We start from the raw sequence: 18,534 nt of genomic DNA, 5'->3' as shown, positions 1-18,534 counted from the left end.
GTTCCAGTTTCATGTTCCTGGTGTTGTGAATGGAACACAGCCATTGAGATGTTATGAGTAACTCTGCTGTCGTATTATGAAGAAAACTCTTCATTTACCTCACCTGTCAATTGTTATGGAAGTCAGGATGGATATCACGGTTCATACGGTCATGGAAAACCTGGAAAAGTCATGGAATTTCAAAATGCTTATTTCCAGGCTTTGAAAAGTCTTTGAAAACTATTTTATTTCCAAAAGCTTTGGAAAAGAAAATGTGTTAAATGCATATGTTAATTTATGTAGTTTGATTAAAAGAATAAACATTTGTATAAATATTTATTCTTTTAATCAAACTATTGTCTCTCATTCGTTTGTGTCGTTTATACTCGTGTACACACCGAGATTTCACAAAATGTTTGCTCATGGAAATTTGGTTTAATGTCCTGGAAAAGTCCTGGAAATCCATTGGTCAACATGTGTATGAACCCTGATGTGTGTGTGTGTGTGTGTGTGTGTGTGTGTGTGTGTGTGTGTGTGTGTGTGTGTGTGTGTGTGTGTGTGTGTGTGTGTGTGTGTGCATGTTGAACAGGTGGGCATGGTGTTAAGGGAGATAAGGGCTACCCGGGTCCTTCTGGTCTGGACATGCCGGGTCCTCAGGGAGAGAAGGGAGCCCCCGGGTTCCCAGGAGGCCCAGGTTCTAACGGACTCTCCGGGCCACCGGGCTTCCTTGGCCGGGATGGACTTGTTGGAAACCAAGGTGAGACCAACTGGTGTGTGAGTGTATTGTTCTTGTAATTGGGGCTTGACTATGGGTCAGTGGTTAGCAGGTCCATCTCTCAATCAGGGGGTTGGCGGTTCAATTCCCGCCCTACTCAATGGCTGTGTCTACTACCGGACACTTGAGCACTTCGAGCACTGACTTTCAGTGCTTACGGCGCCACACTGACAAAACCAGCAGAATTCAGTGCACTGAAAGTACCCGGATGGCCACCCCCCCACACACCTCCACAGCTGAGCCTAATCATGCCCCAGCCACCACCAGCTGTTCTACGGTGTATGATTGTAACATGATTGTAAGTCGCTTTGGATAAAAGCGCCAGCTAAATGAAAAGGAAGATATTTGACTTCTCTATCTTTTTACCTTCGCATTCTGCGGAAGGTTATGTTTTGATCGCTGTGTATTTATTTATTTATTTGTATGTGTGTTTGTGTGTTATTCGCATAACTCAAAAAGTATTAAACCGAATCGCATGAAATTTGGTGGGATGATTGGTTATTATCCGGGGACCATTTGATTAGATTTTGGGATCGATCGGGTCACAGGTCAAGTTCAAGGTCATGAAAAGGTCAACATCTTCTTTTTACCATAGCGCGGTCAATTTTTATCCAGTTGGCGTGAAACTAATGCCAACATGTTCACATGACATCAAGCTCCCCACACTCTCATGCCATGTACGAAGGTATGCGCTCTACCGAGTGCCCGTTCTAGTTTTAATCTGCATTCATTTCCCCATGTATGTGTGTTTGTTTACCAGGTGTTAAAGGTGAAATGGGGGTCATGGGGACACCAGGAGTACCAGGATATCCTGGACCACCTGGATTAGATGGATCTTCTGGACTCAGAGGTAAGAACAAACCAATTATAACAACATATTTCTAGTTCTTTATTCAGCTTCTCTCATACAGGTACAAACAAAGTTATACATAAAAAAGATTTATTTGCAGCAATAACAATTTTTCTTTCTCCCCGTCTCCCGCAGGTGATCCCGGTCTTACTGGACCCATAGGTGTTATTGGAGAGTTTGGAAGTAAAGGAGAAAGGGGGGACCAAGGTCTGCAGGGCCCGGCTGGGAACATGAGCGACGTGGACATGGAGCACATGAAGGGGGAGAAGGGAGACCTCGGAAACTCAGGTATACAACAACATCTGAGTGTATGTGGGGATTTACGACCAGCAGGTGTACTGGTGATTCCATCTATTGACCCATAGTGTAAGAAATATCTCTTTTTAATATTTGATGGCAATGTTTCATTCAGCAGCTACAGTTCATGATTTTCTACAAAATTCATAGAAGTATAATTACAGGTTTCCTACGGTCATGGAAAACCTGGAAAAGTCATGGAATTTGTAAATGGATATTTCCAGGCCTGGAACAGTCATGGGGGAAAAAATCCCCAAGTTTTAGAAAGTCATGGACATTTGTTATATTCATATGTTCATTTACGCTGAATTTTTAAATAATGAATATGCTTTAAAAAGAATGACGCTCAAAATATAAGCCAGCATCATACGCTCTCATACTTGCACATTTTTTACCGCTGCAAGTGAACGCACTTTAACTGAAAAGACATAAATGTAATTTTTTTTAAATCAAATTATATCATCTCTCATTCATTTGTATCATTTAAGGTTTATACTGTATGCTTTGGAATTATCATTCTTAGTTTAAATATGACATTTTCTCACTATTTCATGTATAAACCGAGATAAAAAAAATAATTGGTCGTGAAAATTTGATTTAAAGTCCTGGACAGCCATTGGTCAACATGTGTATGAACCCTGTAATTAATAAACAACAGAAAATAAGTGGCACACCAACACCATGGTTCTTTTAAGTCAAAAATATACCTAAAAATTTTCTCATTCCTCTTCCCAAAAGGTTATTCAAATTGGACTTATAAATATATATTTGTTTTTTAATTCCCTTCTCCCATTAGGTAGCTATGGGTCCACTGGAGAGAAGGGCCACCGAGGACTTCCTGGTAACCCTGGAATGCCGGGCGAAAATGGAGAGTCTGGGTTACTTGGACAGCCAGGTGACCACATGACCACCTGAACAGCAACATAACGTGTTGTATTTTCTTTACCGTGTAGCTAAACTATGTTGACTTCATCATTTCTGTTTGCCCTATTAAAAACTTTAGTTTAACTCTTTATTCCAGTCAATTCTCTGCACTGGCTTCATCCCCCGATGAGTACGGGAAAATAAAATAGACTAATAGATTTATTCTATCTAACTAATGTGTCTCAGGTGAGAAAGGAGCCTCTGGTTTTCCCGGAGACTCGGGCAGGATGGGACCCAACGGTCAGAAAGGCAGCGGGGGCGACATGGGAATACCGGGTAAGATCACACGGATGTGAGAGTGAGAGAATGAGAGAGAGAGAGAGAGTTCAAACAAAGACAATGTGGACACAGCTGCATTGAGCATATCTCAAGAGAAGGGGAAACTACGTTTCACATTTAATTGCTTGTCTGACTGCCACACGAGCTGTTCTGTAAACAGTGAGTGACGGAGAGGTGAGGACAGTTATTGTCTTTGTAAAAAAAAACACACAACGAAGTGAAGTTGGCGACTTGAAGATGGGATGTTTCTAATTTAAAACAAGATATAAAAAAAACACAGGCATCAAGGGCCATGTACGAGAGTATTTCGGGGTGCTGGGTGTAGGGTGGTGGTGGTGGGGGGGAGGAAATCGCTCTGGAAAGAAGCTGTTCCTCAGCCTGTTGGTCTGGGTTTGAATCCTCCTGAATCTTGTTCCTGATGGCAGAGGAACAAACAGTGTGTGTGTGTGTGTGTGTGTGTGTGTGTGTGATGTCTTCGTAGAGGCTGCTGCAGACAGCGTGTCCAGGTCAGGGAGGGCAACGCCCACAATCCTAACCAGTGTGTGTGTGTGTGTGTGTGTGTGTGTGTGTGTGTGTGTGTGTGTGTGTGTGTGTGTGTGTGTGTGCAGGTGTGTCTGGTCCCAAGGGTACGAAGGGAGACATCGGTACATCGGGTCATCCTGGATTCAGAGGCACCGACGGACAGACAGGAGACAAGGGAGCCTACGGAGAACCCGGCATTGGGCTAGCAGGAGTTCCCGGAGATAAGGTAATCCACTGTGGCTCTCTGAGCTCGACTCACAGTGACATCATCTGTACAGACAAATACCCACTAAAGGTATAAATACATACACTCACATATATATACTCACATATATATATACTCACATATATATACTCAATGAGTATATATATATGAGTATATATATGTGAGTATATACATGTGAGTATATATATGAGTATATATATGTGAGTATATATATGTGAGTATATACATGTGAGTATATATATATGAGTACCGGTATATACAGGACTGTCTCAGAAAATTAGAATATTGTGATGAAGTTCTTTATTTTCTGTAATGCAATTAAAAAAACAAAAATGTCATGCATTCTGGATTCATTACAAATCAACTGAAATATTGCAAGCCTTTTATTCTGATTTATTGCTGATTATGGCTTACAGCTTAAGAAAACTCAAATATCCTATCTCTAAATATTAGAATATCATGAAAAAGTATACTAGTAGGGTATTAAACAAATCACTTGAATTGTCTAATGAACTCGAAACACCTGCAAGGGTTTCCTGAGCCTTGACAAACACTCAGCTGTTATAAATCTTTTTTTTACTTGGTCTGAGGAAATATTAAAATTTTATGAGATAGGATTTTAGAGTTTTCTTAAGCTGTAAGCCATAATCAGCAATATTAATCAGAATAAAAGGCTTGCAATATTTCAGTTGATTTGTAATGAATCCAGAATGCATGACATTTTTGTTTTTTTAATTGCATTACAGAAAATAAAGAACTTTATCACAATATTCTAATTTTCTGAGACAGTCCTGTATATGTGAGTATATACATGTGAGTATATATATATGAGTATATATATATGAGTATATATATGTGAGTATATATACAGGACTGTCTCAGAAAATTAGAATATTGTGATGAAGTTCTTTATTTTCTGTAATGCATTCTGATTTATTGCTGATTATAAGAAAACTCAAATATCCTATCTCTAAATATTAGAATATCATGAAAAAGTATACTAGTAGGGTATTAAACAAATCACTTGAATTGTCTAATTAACTCGAAACACCTGCAAGGGTTTCCTGAGCCTTGACAAACACTCAGCTGTTATAAATCTTTTACTTGGTCTGAGGAAATATTAAAATTTTATGAGATAGGATTTTAGAGTTTTCTTAAGCTGTAAGCCATAATCAGCAATATTAAAATAATAAATATTCTAATTTTCTGAGACAGTCATATATGAGTATATATATATATATACTCATATATATACTCACATATATACTCACATATATATCACATGATATATAGCATGATATATAATGTGAGTATATATATATGAGTGAGTATATACATGTATATATATGTGGTATATATGAGTATATGATATATATATGTGAGTATATACATATATATATATGAGTATATATATATAGTACATATATATATCACATATATATACTCACATATATACTACATATATACTCACATATATATACTCACATATATACTCACATATATACTCACATGTATATACTCACATATATACTCACATGTATATACTCACATATATACTCACATATATATACTCACATATATACTCACATATATATACTCACATATATATACTCACATATATACTCACATATATATCACATATATACTCACATATATACTCACATATATATACTCACATATATATACTCACATATATACTCACATATATATACTCCATATATATACTCACATATATATACCCACATGTATATACTCATATATATACTCATATATATATACTCACATATATATACTCACATATATATACTCACATATATATACTCACATGTATATACTCACATATATATACTCACATGTATATACTCATATATATATACTCACATATATACTCACATATATATACTCACATATATACTCACATATATATACTCACATATATACTCACATATATACTCACATATATTTACTCATATATATATACTCACATATATATACTCACATATATATACTCACATATATATACTCACATATATATCCTCACATGTATACTCACATGTACTCACATGGATATACTCACATATATATACATATATACTCATGGATATACTCACATATATATACTCACATATATATACTCACATGGATATACTCACATATATATACTCACATATATATACTCACATATATATACTCACATATATATACTCACATGGATATACTCACATATATATACTCACATATATATACTCACATGGATATACTCACATATATATACTCACATATATATACTCACATGTATATACTCACATATATATACTCACATATATACAGGACTGTCTCAGAAAATTAGAATATTGTGATGAAGTTCTTTATTTTCTGTAATGCAATTAAAAAAACAAAAATGTCATGCATTCTGGATTCATTACAAATCAACTGAAATATTGCAAGCCTTTTATTCTGATTTATTGCTGATTATGGCTTACAGCTTAAGAAAACTCAAATATCCTATCTCTAAATATTAGAATATCATGAAAAAGTATACTAGTAGGGTATTAAACAAATCACTTGAATTGTCTAATTAACTCAAACACCTGCAAGGGTTTCCTGAGCCTTGACAAACACTCAGCTGTTATAAATCTTTTTTTTACTTGGTCTGAGGAAATATTAAAATTTTATGAGATAGGATTTTAGAGTTTTCTTAAGCTGTAAGCCATAATCAGCAATATTAAAAGAATAAAAGGCTTGCAATATTTCAGTTGATTTGTAATGAATCCAGAATGCATGACATTTTTGTTTTTTTAATTGCATTACAGAAAATAAAGAACTTTATCACAATATTCTAATTTTCTGAGACAGTCCTGTATACTCACATGGATATACTCACATATATTTACTCACATGTATATACTCACATATATATACTCACATGTATATACTCACATATATATACTCACATATATATACTCACATATATATACTCACATATATATACTCACATGGATATACTCACATATATATACTCACATATATATACTCACATGGATATACTCACATATATATACTCACATATATATACTCACATATATATACTCACATATATATACTCACATGGATATACTCACATATATATACTCACATGGATATACTCACATATATATACTCACATATATATACTCACATGTATATACTCACATGTATATACTCACATATATATACTCACATATATATACTCACATATATATACTCACATATATATACTCACATATATATACTCACATGGATATACTCACATATATTTACTCACATATATATACTCACATATATATACTCACATGGATATACTCACATATATATACTCACATGTATATACTCACATGGATATACTCACATATATATACTCACATATATATACTCACATATATATACTCACATGGATATACTCACATATATATACTCACATATATACTCACATATATATACTCACATGGATATACTCACATATATATACTCACATATATATCCTCACATGTATATACTCACATATATATACTCACATATATATACTCACATGTATATACTCACATATATATACTCACATATATATACTCACATATATTTACTCATATATATATACTCACATATATATACTCACATATATTTACTCACGCAGGGTCACACAGGCCAGCCGGGATTCCCAGGATCATCCGGGGAGAGAGGTCTGAAGGGTCACGAGGGGATGCCCGGCAAGCCAGGAGTGCAGGGCACCAGAGGAGAAAAGGGGCTCATTGGTTACACGGGTGAGGAGTCAGTGTGTGTTGTTGTCTTCATTGTGTTGTTGTTGTCCTCAGCGTGTGTTGTTGTCTTCAGCGTGTGTTGTTGTCTTCAGCGTGTGTTGTCATCAGTGTGTGTTGTTGTTTTCAGCGTCTGTTGTTGTCTTCAGCGTGTGTTGTTGTCTTCAGCGTGTGTTGTCATCAGTGTTTTGTTGTCTTCAGCGTGTGTTGTTGTCTTCAGCGTGTGTTGTCATCAGTGTGTGTTGTTGTTTTCAGCGTGTGTTGTTGTCTTCAGCGTGTGTTGTTGTCTTCAATGTGTGTTGTTGTCTTCAGCGTGTGTTGTTGTCTTCAGCGTGTGTTGTTGTCTTCAATGTGTGTTGTTGTCTTCAGCGTGTGTTGTTGTCTTCAGTGTGTTGTTGTCTTCAGTGTGTGTTGTTGTCTTCAGCGTGTGTTGTTGTCTTCAGCGTGTGTTGTTGTCTTCAATGTGTGTTGTTGTCTTCAGCGTGTGTTGTTGTCTTCAGCGTGTGTTGTTGTCTTCAGCGTGTGTTGTTGTCTTCAGCGTGTGTTGTTGTCTTCAGCGTGTGTTGTTGTCTTCAGCATGTGTTGTTGTCTTCAGCGTGTGTTGTTGTCTTCAATGTGTGTTGTTGTCTTCAGCGTGTGTTGTTGTCTTCAGCGTGTGTTGTTGTCTTCAGCGTGTGTTGTTGTCTTCAGCATGTGTTGTTGTCTTCAGCGTGTGTTGTTGTCTTCAGCGTGTGTTGTTGTCTTCAGCATGTGTTGTTGTCTTCAGTGTGTTGTTGTCTTCAGCGTGTGTTGTTGTCTTCAGCGTGTGTTGTTGTCTTCAGCGTGTGTTGTTGTCTTCAATGTGTGTTGTTGTCTTCAGCGTGTGTTGTTGTCTTCAGCGTGTTGTTGTTGTCTTCAGCGTGTTGTTGTCTTCAATGTGTGTTGTTGTCTTCAGCGTGTGTTGTTGTCTTCAGTGTGTGTTGTCTTCAGCGTGTGTTGTTGTCTTCAATGTGTGTTGTTGTCTTCAGCGTGTGTTGTTGTCTTCAGTGTGTGTTGTTGTCTTCAATGTGTGTTGTTGTCTTCAGCGTGTGTTGTTGTCTTCAGTGTGTGTTGTTGTCTTCAATGTGTGTTGTTGTCTTCAGCGTGTGTTGTTGTCTTCAATGTGTGTTGTTGTCTTCAGTGTGTGTTGTTGTCTTCAGCGTGTGTTGTTGTCTTCAGCGTGTGTTGTTGTCTTCAGCGTGTGTTGTTGTCTTCAGTGTGTGTTGTTGTCTTCAATGTGTGTTGTTGTCTTCAGCGTGTGTTGTTGTCTTCAATGTGTGTTGTTGTCTTCAGCGTGTGTTGTTGTCTTCAGCGTGTTGTTGTCTTCAGCGTGTGTTGTTGTCTTCAATGTGTGTTGTTGTCTTCAGCGTGTGTTGTTGTCTTCAGTGTGTGTTGTTGTCTTCAGCGTGTGTTGTCATCAGTGGGTGTTGTTGTTTTCAGCGTGTGTTGTTGTCTTCAGCGTGTGTTGTTGTCTTCAGTGTGTGTTGTTGTCTTCAATGTGTGTTGTTGTCTTCAGCGTGTGTTGTTGTCTTCAGCGTGTGTTGTTGTCTTCAGCGTGTGTTGTTGTCTTCAGCATGTGTTGTTGTCTTCAGTGTGTGTTGTTGTCTTCAATGTGTGTTGTTGTCTTCAGCGTGTGTTGTTGTCTTCAGTGTGTGTTGTCTTCAGTGTGTGTTGTTGTCTTCAGCGTGTGTTGTTGTCTTCAGCGTGTGTTGTTGTCTTCAGCGTGTTGTTGTTGTCTTCAGCGTGTGTTGTTGTCTTCAATGTGTGTTGTTGTCTTCAGCGTGTTGTTGTTGTCTTCAGCGTGTGTTGTTGTCTTCAGCGTGTTGTTGTTGTCTTCAGCGTGTGTTGTTGTCTTCAGCGTGTGTTGTTGTCTTCAGTGTGTGTTGTTGTCTTCAATGTGTGTTGTTGTCTTCAGCGTGTGTTGTTGTCTTCAGCGTGTGTTGTTGTCTTCAGTGTGTGTTGTTGTCTTCAGCGTGTGTTGTTCTCTTCAGCGTGTTGTTGTTGTCTTCAGCGTGTGTTGTTGTCTTCAGCATGTGTTGTTGTCTTCAGCGTGTGTTGTTGTCTTCAGTGTGTGTTGTTGTCTTCAATGTGTGTTGTTGTCTTCAGCGTGTGTTGTTGTCTTCAATGTGTGTTGTTGTCTTCAGCGTGTGTTGTTGTCTTCAGCGTGTGTTGTTGTCTTCAGCGTGTGTTGTTGTCTTCAGCGTGTGTTGTTGTCTTCAATGTGTGTTGTTGTCTTCAGCGTGTGTTGTTGTCTTCAGCGTGTGTTGTTGTCTTCAGCGTGTGTTGTTGTCTTCAATGTGTGTTGTTGTCTTCAGTGTGTTGTTGTCTTCAGTGTGTGTTGTTGTCTTCAGCGTGTGTTGTTGTCTTCAATGTGTGTTGTTGTCTTCAGCATGTGTTGTTGTCTTCAGCGTGTGTTGTTGTCTTCAGTGTGTGTTGTTGTCTTCAATGTGTGTTGTTGTCTTCAGCGTGTGTTGTTGTCTTCAGTGTGTGTTGTTGTCTTCAATGTGTGTTGTTGTCTTCAGCGTGTGTTGTTGTCTTCAGTGTGTGTTGTTGTCTTCAGCGTGTGTTGTTGTCTTCAGCATGTGTTGTTGTCTTCAGCGTGTGTTGTTGTCTTCAGTGTGTGTTGTTGTCTTCAATGTGTGTTGTTGTCTTCAGCGTGTGTTGTTGTCTTCAATGTGTGTTGTTGTCTTCAGCGTGTGTTGTTGTCTTCAGCGTGTTGTTGTTGTCTTCAGCGTGTGTTGTTGTCTTCAATGTGTGTTGTTGTCTTCAGCATGTGTTGTTGTCTTCAGTGTGTGTTGTCATCAGTGTGTGTTGTTGTTTTCAGCGTGTGTTGTTGTCTTCAGCGTGTGTTGTTGTCTTCAATGTATGTTGTTGTCTTCAGCGTGTGTTGTTGTCTTCAATGTGTGTTGTTGTCTTCAGCGTGTGTTGTTGTCTTCAGCATGTGTTGTTGTCTTCAGCGTGTGTTGTTGTCTTCAATGTGTGTTGTTGTCTTCAGCGTGTGTTGTTGTCTTCAGTGTGTGTTGTTGTCTTCAGCGTGTGTTGTTGTCTTCAGCGTGTGTTGTTGTCTTCAGCGTGTTGTTGTTGTCTTCAGCGTGTGTTGTTGTCTTCAATGTGTGTTGTTGTCTTCAGCGTGTGTTGTTGTCTTCAGTGTTGTTGTCTTCAGCGTGTGTTGTTGTCTTCAGTGTGTGTTGTTGTCTTCAATGTGTGTTGTTGTCTTCAGCGTGTGTTGTTGTCTTCAGCGTGTGTTGTTGTCTTCAGCGTGTGTTGTTGTCTTCAGCGTGTTGTTGTTGTCTTCAGCGTGTGTTGTTGTCTTCAGCGTGTGTTGTTGTCTTCAGTGTGTGTTGTTGTCTTCAGCGTGTTGTTGTTGTCTTCAGCGTGTGTTGTCTTCAGCGTGTGTTGTTGTCTTCAATGTGTGTTGTTGTTGTCTTCAGCGTGTGTTGTTGTCTTCAATGTGTGTTGTTGTCTTCAGCGTGTGTTGTTGTCTTCAGCGTGTTGTTGTTGTCTTCAGCGTGTGTTGTTGTCTTCAATGTGTGTTGTTGTCTTCAGCGTGTGTTGTTGTCTTCAATGTGTGTTGTTGTCTTCAGTGTGTGTTGTTGTCTTCAATGTGTGTTGTTGTCTTCAGCGTGTGTCGTTGTCTTCAGCGTGTGTTGTTGTCTTCAGTGTGTGTTGTTGTCTTCAATGTGTGTTGTTGTCTTCAGCGTGTGTTGTTGTCTTCAGCGTGTGTTGTTGTCTTCAGCGTGTGTTGTTGTCTTCAGTGTGTGTTGTTGTCTTCAGCGTGTGTTGTTGTCTTCAGCGTGTGTTGTTGTCTTCAGCGTGTGTTGTTGTCTTCAGCGTGTGTTGTTGTTGTTTTCGGCGTGTGTTTTTGTCTTCATATCATGGACAAGTCATGTAAAGGTCATGGAGAGGTCATGGAGAGGTCATGTAAAGGTCATGGAGAGGTCATGTAAAGGTCATGGAGAGGTCATGTACATCCATTGGTCAACGTGGTTCTCATTCCTGCTCTTCTCTCCATGTGGACAGGTCAGTCGGGTCGACCGGGTGAGAAGGGAACCGCGGGGCTTTCGGGGGCTTCAGGAGAAACGGGTGTTGACGGGCGGTCTGGTGAGTAACAGGAGAGGATTTACTGATCAAACATATTGATCAGGTCCTCGCCTCAGCTCCAGCACAACGCTTACAGACCTGATCATGTTGACATCAGTTTTTGTTAAAAGGCTTTTTTTCCCCCCACTGAGGATTTATTATGTGTGTCTTTTGTCCTCCTGGTAAATAACAACAACGTGTGTCACCGTGTTCCCCTCCAGGTGAAGGAGGCCTTCAGGGACCGCCTGGAGAACCTGGAGAGAAGGGAGACCCTGGAGTGGATGGTATCCCTGGATCCTCAGGGGAGAGAGGAGGCCCAGGTGAGTGTCAGAGCAGTTAGGAGGACACGGCAACAATGAAACAATGTAACAATGAAACAATAAAACAATGTAACAATGAAACAATGAAACATTGTAACAATGAAACAATGTAACAATGAAACAATGTAACAATGAGCTCGTTGTTGATCAGACAGTTCAGTTTATTATATCCAGCTCAATATCACACATTACTAATGTGCCTCAGAGGGCTTTACATTCTGTACACATAGACATCCCTGACCTTTGACCTCCCATCGGATCAGGAAAAGCCCTCTGCGACGTGGAGTCACATGAACCTCTCAGCGGCCCTCTGGCCCGGGACCTTCACCCAGACTCCCTCCGCCCTTTTACTGAAAGACACAAAGTCTCGTTTGAGGAGTCAAGGCCTCCTTGTCGCTCCACTCAGGGTGAACACTCATGATGGCCGACACATGGCGGGTTGAGGTCTTTTTCAAGTCGCGTGGCCATTTGTAGCTTTTTCGCTTCACGCGTGCGAGGGGGCGGGGCTTATATCCGTGGAAAACTTTATCATTTCCTTCATCCACCATGAAGAACTAACCACTAGTTCTGCTTTATACTTGTTGAGGACGTCCCACGAACGTCAGAACATCTAACGCCCTCGTGTTCGAGTTCATAACATCAATAACATGTGTATATCTATATATTTATACATAACATCCCCGTAGGCTCACACAGCTCGGTGACTTTCACCGACTACGCCTGAATAACTTCCGGCAGCATTTAGAGTCACAAATATTCACATATTTGCGTCAAATGCACCGTCCGGCGAAAATTCTCGTCTATCACAACCACCGGCGTCTGAACGTTGACTTTGCTTGGAACGGATCCCCGTGTATGAAACTCACTGCTGGTGAAACTCCTTTATTTTCTCTCTTTCGGTGAATAAACATGAATTAAAACTCGTAAACAATCACCACCATGTCCCCACCGTAAGAGCGTACAGCCTCATACGGAGCCATTAAAACTATTACACTTTAAATAAAATATTCATCCGTCCATCTGTAGCCGTACCGTCAAGTTTGGATTTGAACATGAAATAAAAGTGCGCTTCCGTTTAACCTATCAAAATAAAAGTCTGATTTAACTATAAAGAGGAAGTAGATTAAAACGTCTATAAATTATTCAAACAATACAATATAAAAGGCATACATCAAAACCAATACGGCAGATACAAAAACAGGCAATCAACACAACACAATAACCCTTTCATGGGGTTATTCTCGCTGCTTCTGGGACGTCCTCACGCCCGCGAGGCGTCCCGAATGTCTGCACACGCCTCACCGCAGAGAAAAGCTCTAATGAGCGTGCTGTCTGTCCCCACAGGGCTAACTGGACACGGCTTCCCTGGACCACACGGGGTGCATGGGGGCAAAGGTGAGAGCCGCTCCGCCATTGGCTGATGGAACCCGTCCGTCACCACACGGTCCACCATGTCTCCTCTCTTTCCCTCCGCAGGTGACAAAGGTGGCCATGGCTTCCCCGGCACTCCCGGTCATCCCGGTGTCTCTGGTATCAAAGGGGACAAGGGCCTCTCAGGCTCCATGGGGCCCCAGGGGGAGACAGGAGAGCGGGGGCTCATGGGAGTCTCCCCGGAGGGCCCCAAGGGAGCGACGGGAGAGGCGGGAGCAGGAGGAGAATCAGGTATGATGGCGTGATGGAGCCATTGTTACAGGGCGTGACGTGTGTGTCACGTCCTCTTCTTCTCCTCCTCTTCGTCTAACAGGGTCCTCAGGAGCACCAGGAGCCTCTGGAGTGCCAGGCAGGGATGCCGAGAAGGGGGACAAAGGAGACCAAGGCCTGCCCGGCTTCCAGGGAGAGTCTGGACACAAGGGAGGCCCCGGAGCCGCCGGTCTGTCGGTACGTCGTCACGCTGTCTCACCTCAATCACGCTTTAGACTGTTGGACACCAGGGCTGCTCTCATGCTGTGTGTGTGTGTGTGTGTGTGTTCCAGGGACAAACTGGCCTTCCAGGTATCGATGGCCAGAGGGGAGAGAGGGGCCTGCAGGGCGTCCATGGCTTCCCAGGTGATTACATAATGCAGAATGGAAGTCTATGACTGTGTGTGTGTGTTTATGCTCTTTTGTGATGACATATTTGTGTTTTTATTCCCATTGACAACAATACACTTTTTTACACTCTAGGGACGAGGGGTAATTTCGGGGACATTGGATTCAAAGGAGAAGTTGGAGACCAAGGATTCTCAGGAGAGAATGGTAACCATGGAGAGGGCCCCTAAAGTATCTCCATCTTGCTCCATTCATTGGCTCAGCTGTTGGACATGTTACATGTACTCTGCATGCTGCATGCTCTGGGTCTCTGTTTTTATTCTCTCCTTTATTTTATTTGCTTTGTTTTGAATGTGTGAGTCTTCTTGTTAGTACTTGACAATGTCTAAGAGTATATTCACTATTCTCACTATCAATTGTTTGTGCGTCCATTGGAAAGCTTAAATATTGTACAAACATTTTATATGTAATCCGGTGTTTTCAAGTTTATTTTATGCCTCTCGGGACTACAGATGAACAACAGCCTTTTGGCTCATATCTCTGGCACATTTACAGAAATGTGTTATTAATGTGCGCTGACTGACCCTTATCAAATAAACCAAAGACAAAGTCCAACAATAACTCAGCCAGTTCTCTGATGCTCTAATAAAATGACCTCTAAACTCGACCAACTAAATGACCAGCTGGGAAACGGTGCCTAAAGAGACTGTCTATATTTCAGGCAAGGACGGACCCCCCGGCCTCCCCGGGCCCAGCACCTTCACCAAAGGAGATCCTGGGTTCCTAGGGATACAGGGCCTACCGGGTCCCCAGGGGCCGTATGGGCTTCCTGGACACAAAGGACAACAAGGTGACCTTTTGCGTAATCCAACTGTGTCCCCAAAATGTTCTCCTGCCCCGTCCTCTCCTCCACATCTCATCTTCTTGCTTCGGCGTTTGTGTTATCGTCTCTCAGGCATGACGGGTATCTCGGGGCCAAAAGGTGAAGATGGCATTCATGGGTATAACGGCCAGTCTGGAGCCAAAGGAGACACCGGCCTCCCGGGCCCACAGGGTGAGCGGCACAGAGGGATGGAGAGAGTGAGAGAAAGGTGAGAGCTGCTGTGTGGTCGCTGTCATTAATCACCAACGACTCCGTCTTTAGGACCCAGAGGACACCCCGGCCCCTCAGGACCTAACGGCGTTCCAGGTCAAGTGGGTCACCCCGGCCCTCGTCCATGGATCACGGCTTCCTGGTGACCCGCCACAGCCAAACGGTGGAGGTTCCTCTGTGTCCCGAGGGAACCTCGCTCATATATGACGGCTACTCGCTGCTCTACATTCAAGGCAACGAGCGCTCCCACGGCCAGGACTTAGGTGAGGAGCACAGCGCGAGAGATGAGGGGTCGAAAGGAGGAGGTGTTGTGTGTGTGCTTCATTTATGTCGGATGGCTTATTACCATCACGTTCTAGCTCCTCTCTCTTGTGATTATGATCTGAGATGGAGAACATGGGTTTGTGGGTAACGACATGTCCCCCAACCCCCCTCTCTGTATTTCAGGTACGTCGGGCAGCTGTCTGAGGAAGTTCAGCCCCATGCCCTTCCTGTTCTGCAACATCAACAACGTGTGCAACTTCGCTTCTCGTAACGACTACTCCTATTGGCTCACCTCCCCGGAGCCCATGCCCATGACCATGGCGCCCATCACCGGCGAAGGCATCAAACCCTTCATCAGCAGGTTAGTCGGCATGTCCATTCATCCGGTTCTGTTTGAGGTATTCATGATGCTCATTCATGATACCCGCTCCGCTCCTGTGTGTGTGTGTGTGACAGGTGTTCTGTGTGTGAAGCGCCAGCCATGATCATAGCGATTCACAGCCAGACCATCATGATCCCAGTATGCCCTCACAGCTGGGACTCTCTCTGGATTGGCTACTCCTTTGTCATGGTAAGACCAACAGGATCAGGATACTTTCATTTTGTTCCTAACACCACTGACATGCCAAAAAAAATGCATTTTGACATGGATTTTTAGTTATTTTTGTTATCAAAGAAGTCAAATCAAGCAGCGTTGTTGTTACATGGCAGGGTAGGACATTTCCCCCACTGACTGAAATCCAGGAACATTTATAAATAAATTGGGGGCACTTTTTGAAACTTGTGAAATAACATTTAACCATTGTATAAAAATAATAAATATACTTATTTAGGCTTACAGGATATGAGCAATTGTTTGTTTTTTAAAATAGATTTTTAGAACAGAAAACATAAATCGGACAATTATATTCAATTTAATTCTTATTTCTTTGTGGTTATTTATTGTTATTACATTTTTAAACAACTATTAACAATTATAACTTATTTCTTTGTTTTTTTGTATAATTCAAAATTATATTTATTGATTGTTTGTGTGTACCTACGTAGTACAGCCAATACGGATAGGACACACACAACAAAGATCAAAGCGCGATTAAATTATCAGAGGAAATTATGGGGGCATTTGTTGCCCCTCGTGATATCAGGGGAAAAATTATCTTTCTTCAGGGCGGTTTTTCCCTTTGCCCTCGTGTATTTCTGACGCTGTTACATGGTGTGATAAAAGTTCAGTTTTTTTCTTTTACGGTCATTATTTTCCTTGACGATATTAAGAGGACCAGTAGATGTGTTACAGCTAATATGAATATACCACGTAAGACTTCATTACATCATGCTGTAAATACAAGGACAGATAACTTGTCCTGTCGTATCCCCAAAGCATCCCAACCAATGGCAGTACTGCCAGAGCAGTCCATACATACAGTACTTTTAGAAATCAAACAATGTTCATTGTGTGTGTGTGTGTGTGTGTGTGTGTGTGTGTGTGTGTGTGTGTGTGTGTGTGTGTGTGTGTGTGTGTGTGTGTGTGTGTGTGTGTGTGTGTGTGTGTGTGTGTGTGTGTGTGTGTGTGTGTGTGTGTGTGTGTGTGTGTGTGTGTGTGAAGCACACCAGTGCTGGTGCTGAGGGATCCGGCCAGGCTCTGGCCTCTCCCGGCTCCTGCTTGGAGGAATTCCGCAGTGCTCCGTTCATCGAGTGTCACGGCCGAGGAACCTGCAACTACTACGCCAACTCCTACAGCTTCTGGCTCGCCACCATTGAAGACAACGAGATGTTTAGGTAAGACGTGAAAAATAATAATCCACAGACCATGTCGTGAGCACCCAACCACACCATCCAGTGGTTTACAGCAGAGATGGTGGTCAAAGTCACTGTTTTCCATCATTTAATTTCCTCCACATATACATTATGAGCTCAATAATAATAATAATAATAATAAAAGTATAATCAAGATATACTACCGTTCAAAAGTCTGGGGTCACTTAGAAATGTCCTTGTTTTTCCAAAGTAAAGCACTGTTTTTCCAATTCAGATAAGATCAAATGAATCATAAATACACTATATTCATTGTTAATGTGGTAAATGAGTATTCTCTGGTGTTTAATGAAGTCTCTACATAGGTGTATAGAGGCCCATCTCCAGTGTTCTAATGGGTCATTGTGTTATCGCCTTAGAAGACTAACGGATGGGTAGAAAACCCTTGAAAAGCCTTTTTATGTGAGCGCAGCTGAAAACAGTTATGCTGCTGAGAGAAGCTATAAAACTGGCCTTCCTTTGAGCCAAAAGTTTGAAGAACAACATTAATAGTTCAAATATAAATCATTATTTCTAACCTTATCAATGTCTTGACTATATTTTATATTCATTTTGCAATTAATTTGATAAATAAATGTGTGAGTTTTCATGGAAAACACCAAATTGTCTGGGTGACCCCAAGCTTTTGAACGGCGGTGTATAATCTGGACTTTTAATGTTTTTCTTTCCAGGAAACCTGTCCCCGCGACGCTAAAAGCAGGCAATCTGCGAACACACATCAGCCGCTGTCAGGTGTGCATGAAGAGGACATAGAGCCCGACTCCAGACTCCTCCTCCCTCACCCGCCAGCGCCATGGCGTCCGCTGACGTGCTCCACTTGGCTTAACTCGCTGTTTCCAAACGATGGTGCTATTTCCCTGCATGTGTGGGAGGAGAAGGACGGAGGTGTGTTTTGCAAAACAGACGAGACGTTTCAAACTCAGAGACCAAGCGGAACACGACGCGATCCCAGCACGTCTCTAAAGACCTGACCCAGTTTACCACTGCACTGAGTACATGCCCCCGAACCTGGTAAACTGGTGTTCACGGTGTGTGAGTCAGGTGCTATACAATCTTACTTATCTGCCTTATTGCATTTGTTCTTTTTCTTTTTCACTTCCAATGCCACAGCATTCAAAGATATATTCATTTTTATTATATACAGGACTGTCTCAGAAAATTAGAATATTGTGATAAAGTTCTTTATTTTCTGTAATGCAATTAAAAAAACAAAAATGTCATGCATTCTGGATTCATTACAAATCAACTGAAATATTGCAAGCCTTTTATTCTTTAA

The 18,534-nt window shown here is 41.2% G+C and overlaps 1 protein-coding gene across 1 annotated transcript in view; it reads left to right on the top strand.

The window, feature by feature from the left end:
* col4a1 (collagen, type IV, alpha 1) overlaps window positions 1–18,324 on the top strand; it is a 50,692-nt gene extending 32,368 nt beyond the window's left edge. The window contains 22 exon segments of the mRNA XM_056439255.1: window positions 569–736; window positions 1,515–1,604; window positions 1,740–1,892; window positions 2,698–2,796; window positions 3,012–3,101; window positions 3,713–3,852; window positions 7,523–7,649; window positions 11,682–11,762; window positions 11,963–12,061; window positions 13,406–13,456; window positions 13,538–13,723; window positions 13,806–13,939; window positions 14,035–14,107; window positions 14,225–14,296; window positions 14,811–14,939; window positions 15,045–15,143; window positions 15,234–15,296; window positions 15,299–15,445; window positions 15,630–15,807; window positions 15,903–16,017; window positions 17,050–17,222; window positions 17,930–18,324. Coding sequence (XP_056295230.1) covers window positions 569–736; window positions 1,515–1,604; window positions 1,740–1,892; window positions 2,698–2,796; window positions 3,012–3,101; window positions 3,713–3,852; window positions 7,523–7,649; window positions 11,682–11,762; window positions 11,963–12,061; window positions 13,406–13,456; window positions 13,538–13,723; window positions 13,806–13,939; window positions 14,035–14,107; window positions 14,225–14,296; window positions 14,811–14,939; window positions 15,045–15,143; window positions 15,234–15,296; window positions 15,299–15,445; window positions 15,630–15,807; window positions 15,903–16,017; window positions 17,050–17,222; window positions 17,930–18,011 — 2,549 coding nt within the window. The 3' untranslated portion in view covers window positions 18,012–18,324.
* The last annotated feature ends 210 nt before the right edge of the window (window positions 18,325–18,534 follow it).

The sequence above is a fragment of the Pseudoliparis swirei genome, chromosome 2 (assembly GCF_029220125.1).
Source record: "Pseudoliparis swirei isolate HS2019 ecotype Mariana Trench chromosome 2, NWPU_hadal_v1, whole genome shotgun sequence".
In the NCBI taxonomy this organism is placed as follows: domain Eukaryota; kingdom Metazoa; phylum Chordata; class Actinopteri; order Perciformes; family Liparidae; genus Pseudoliparis; species Pseudoliparis swirei.
This window is presented reverse-complemented; position numbering and strand designations above follow the sequence as displayed.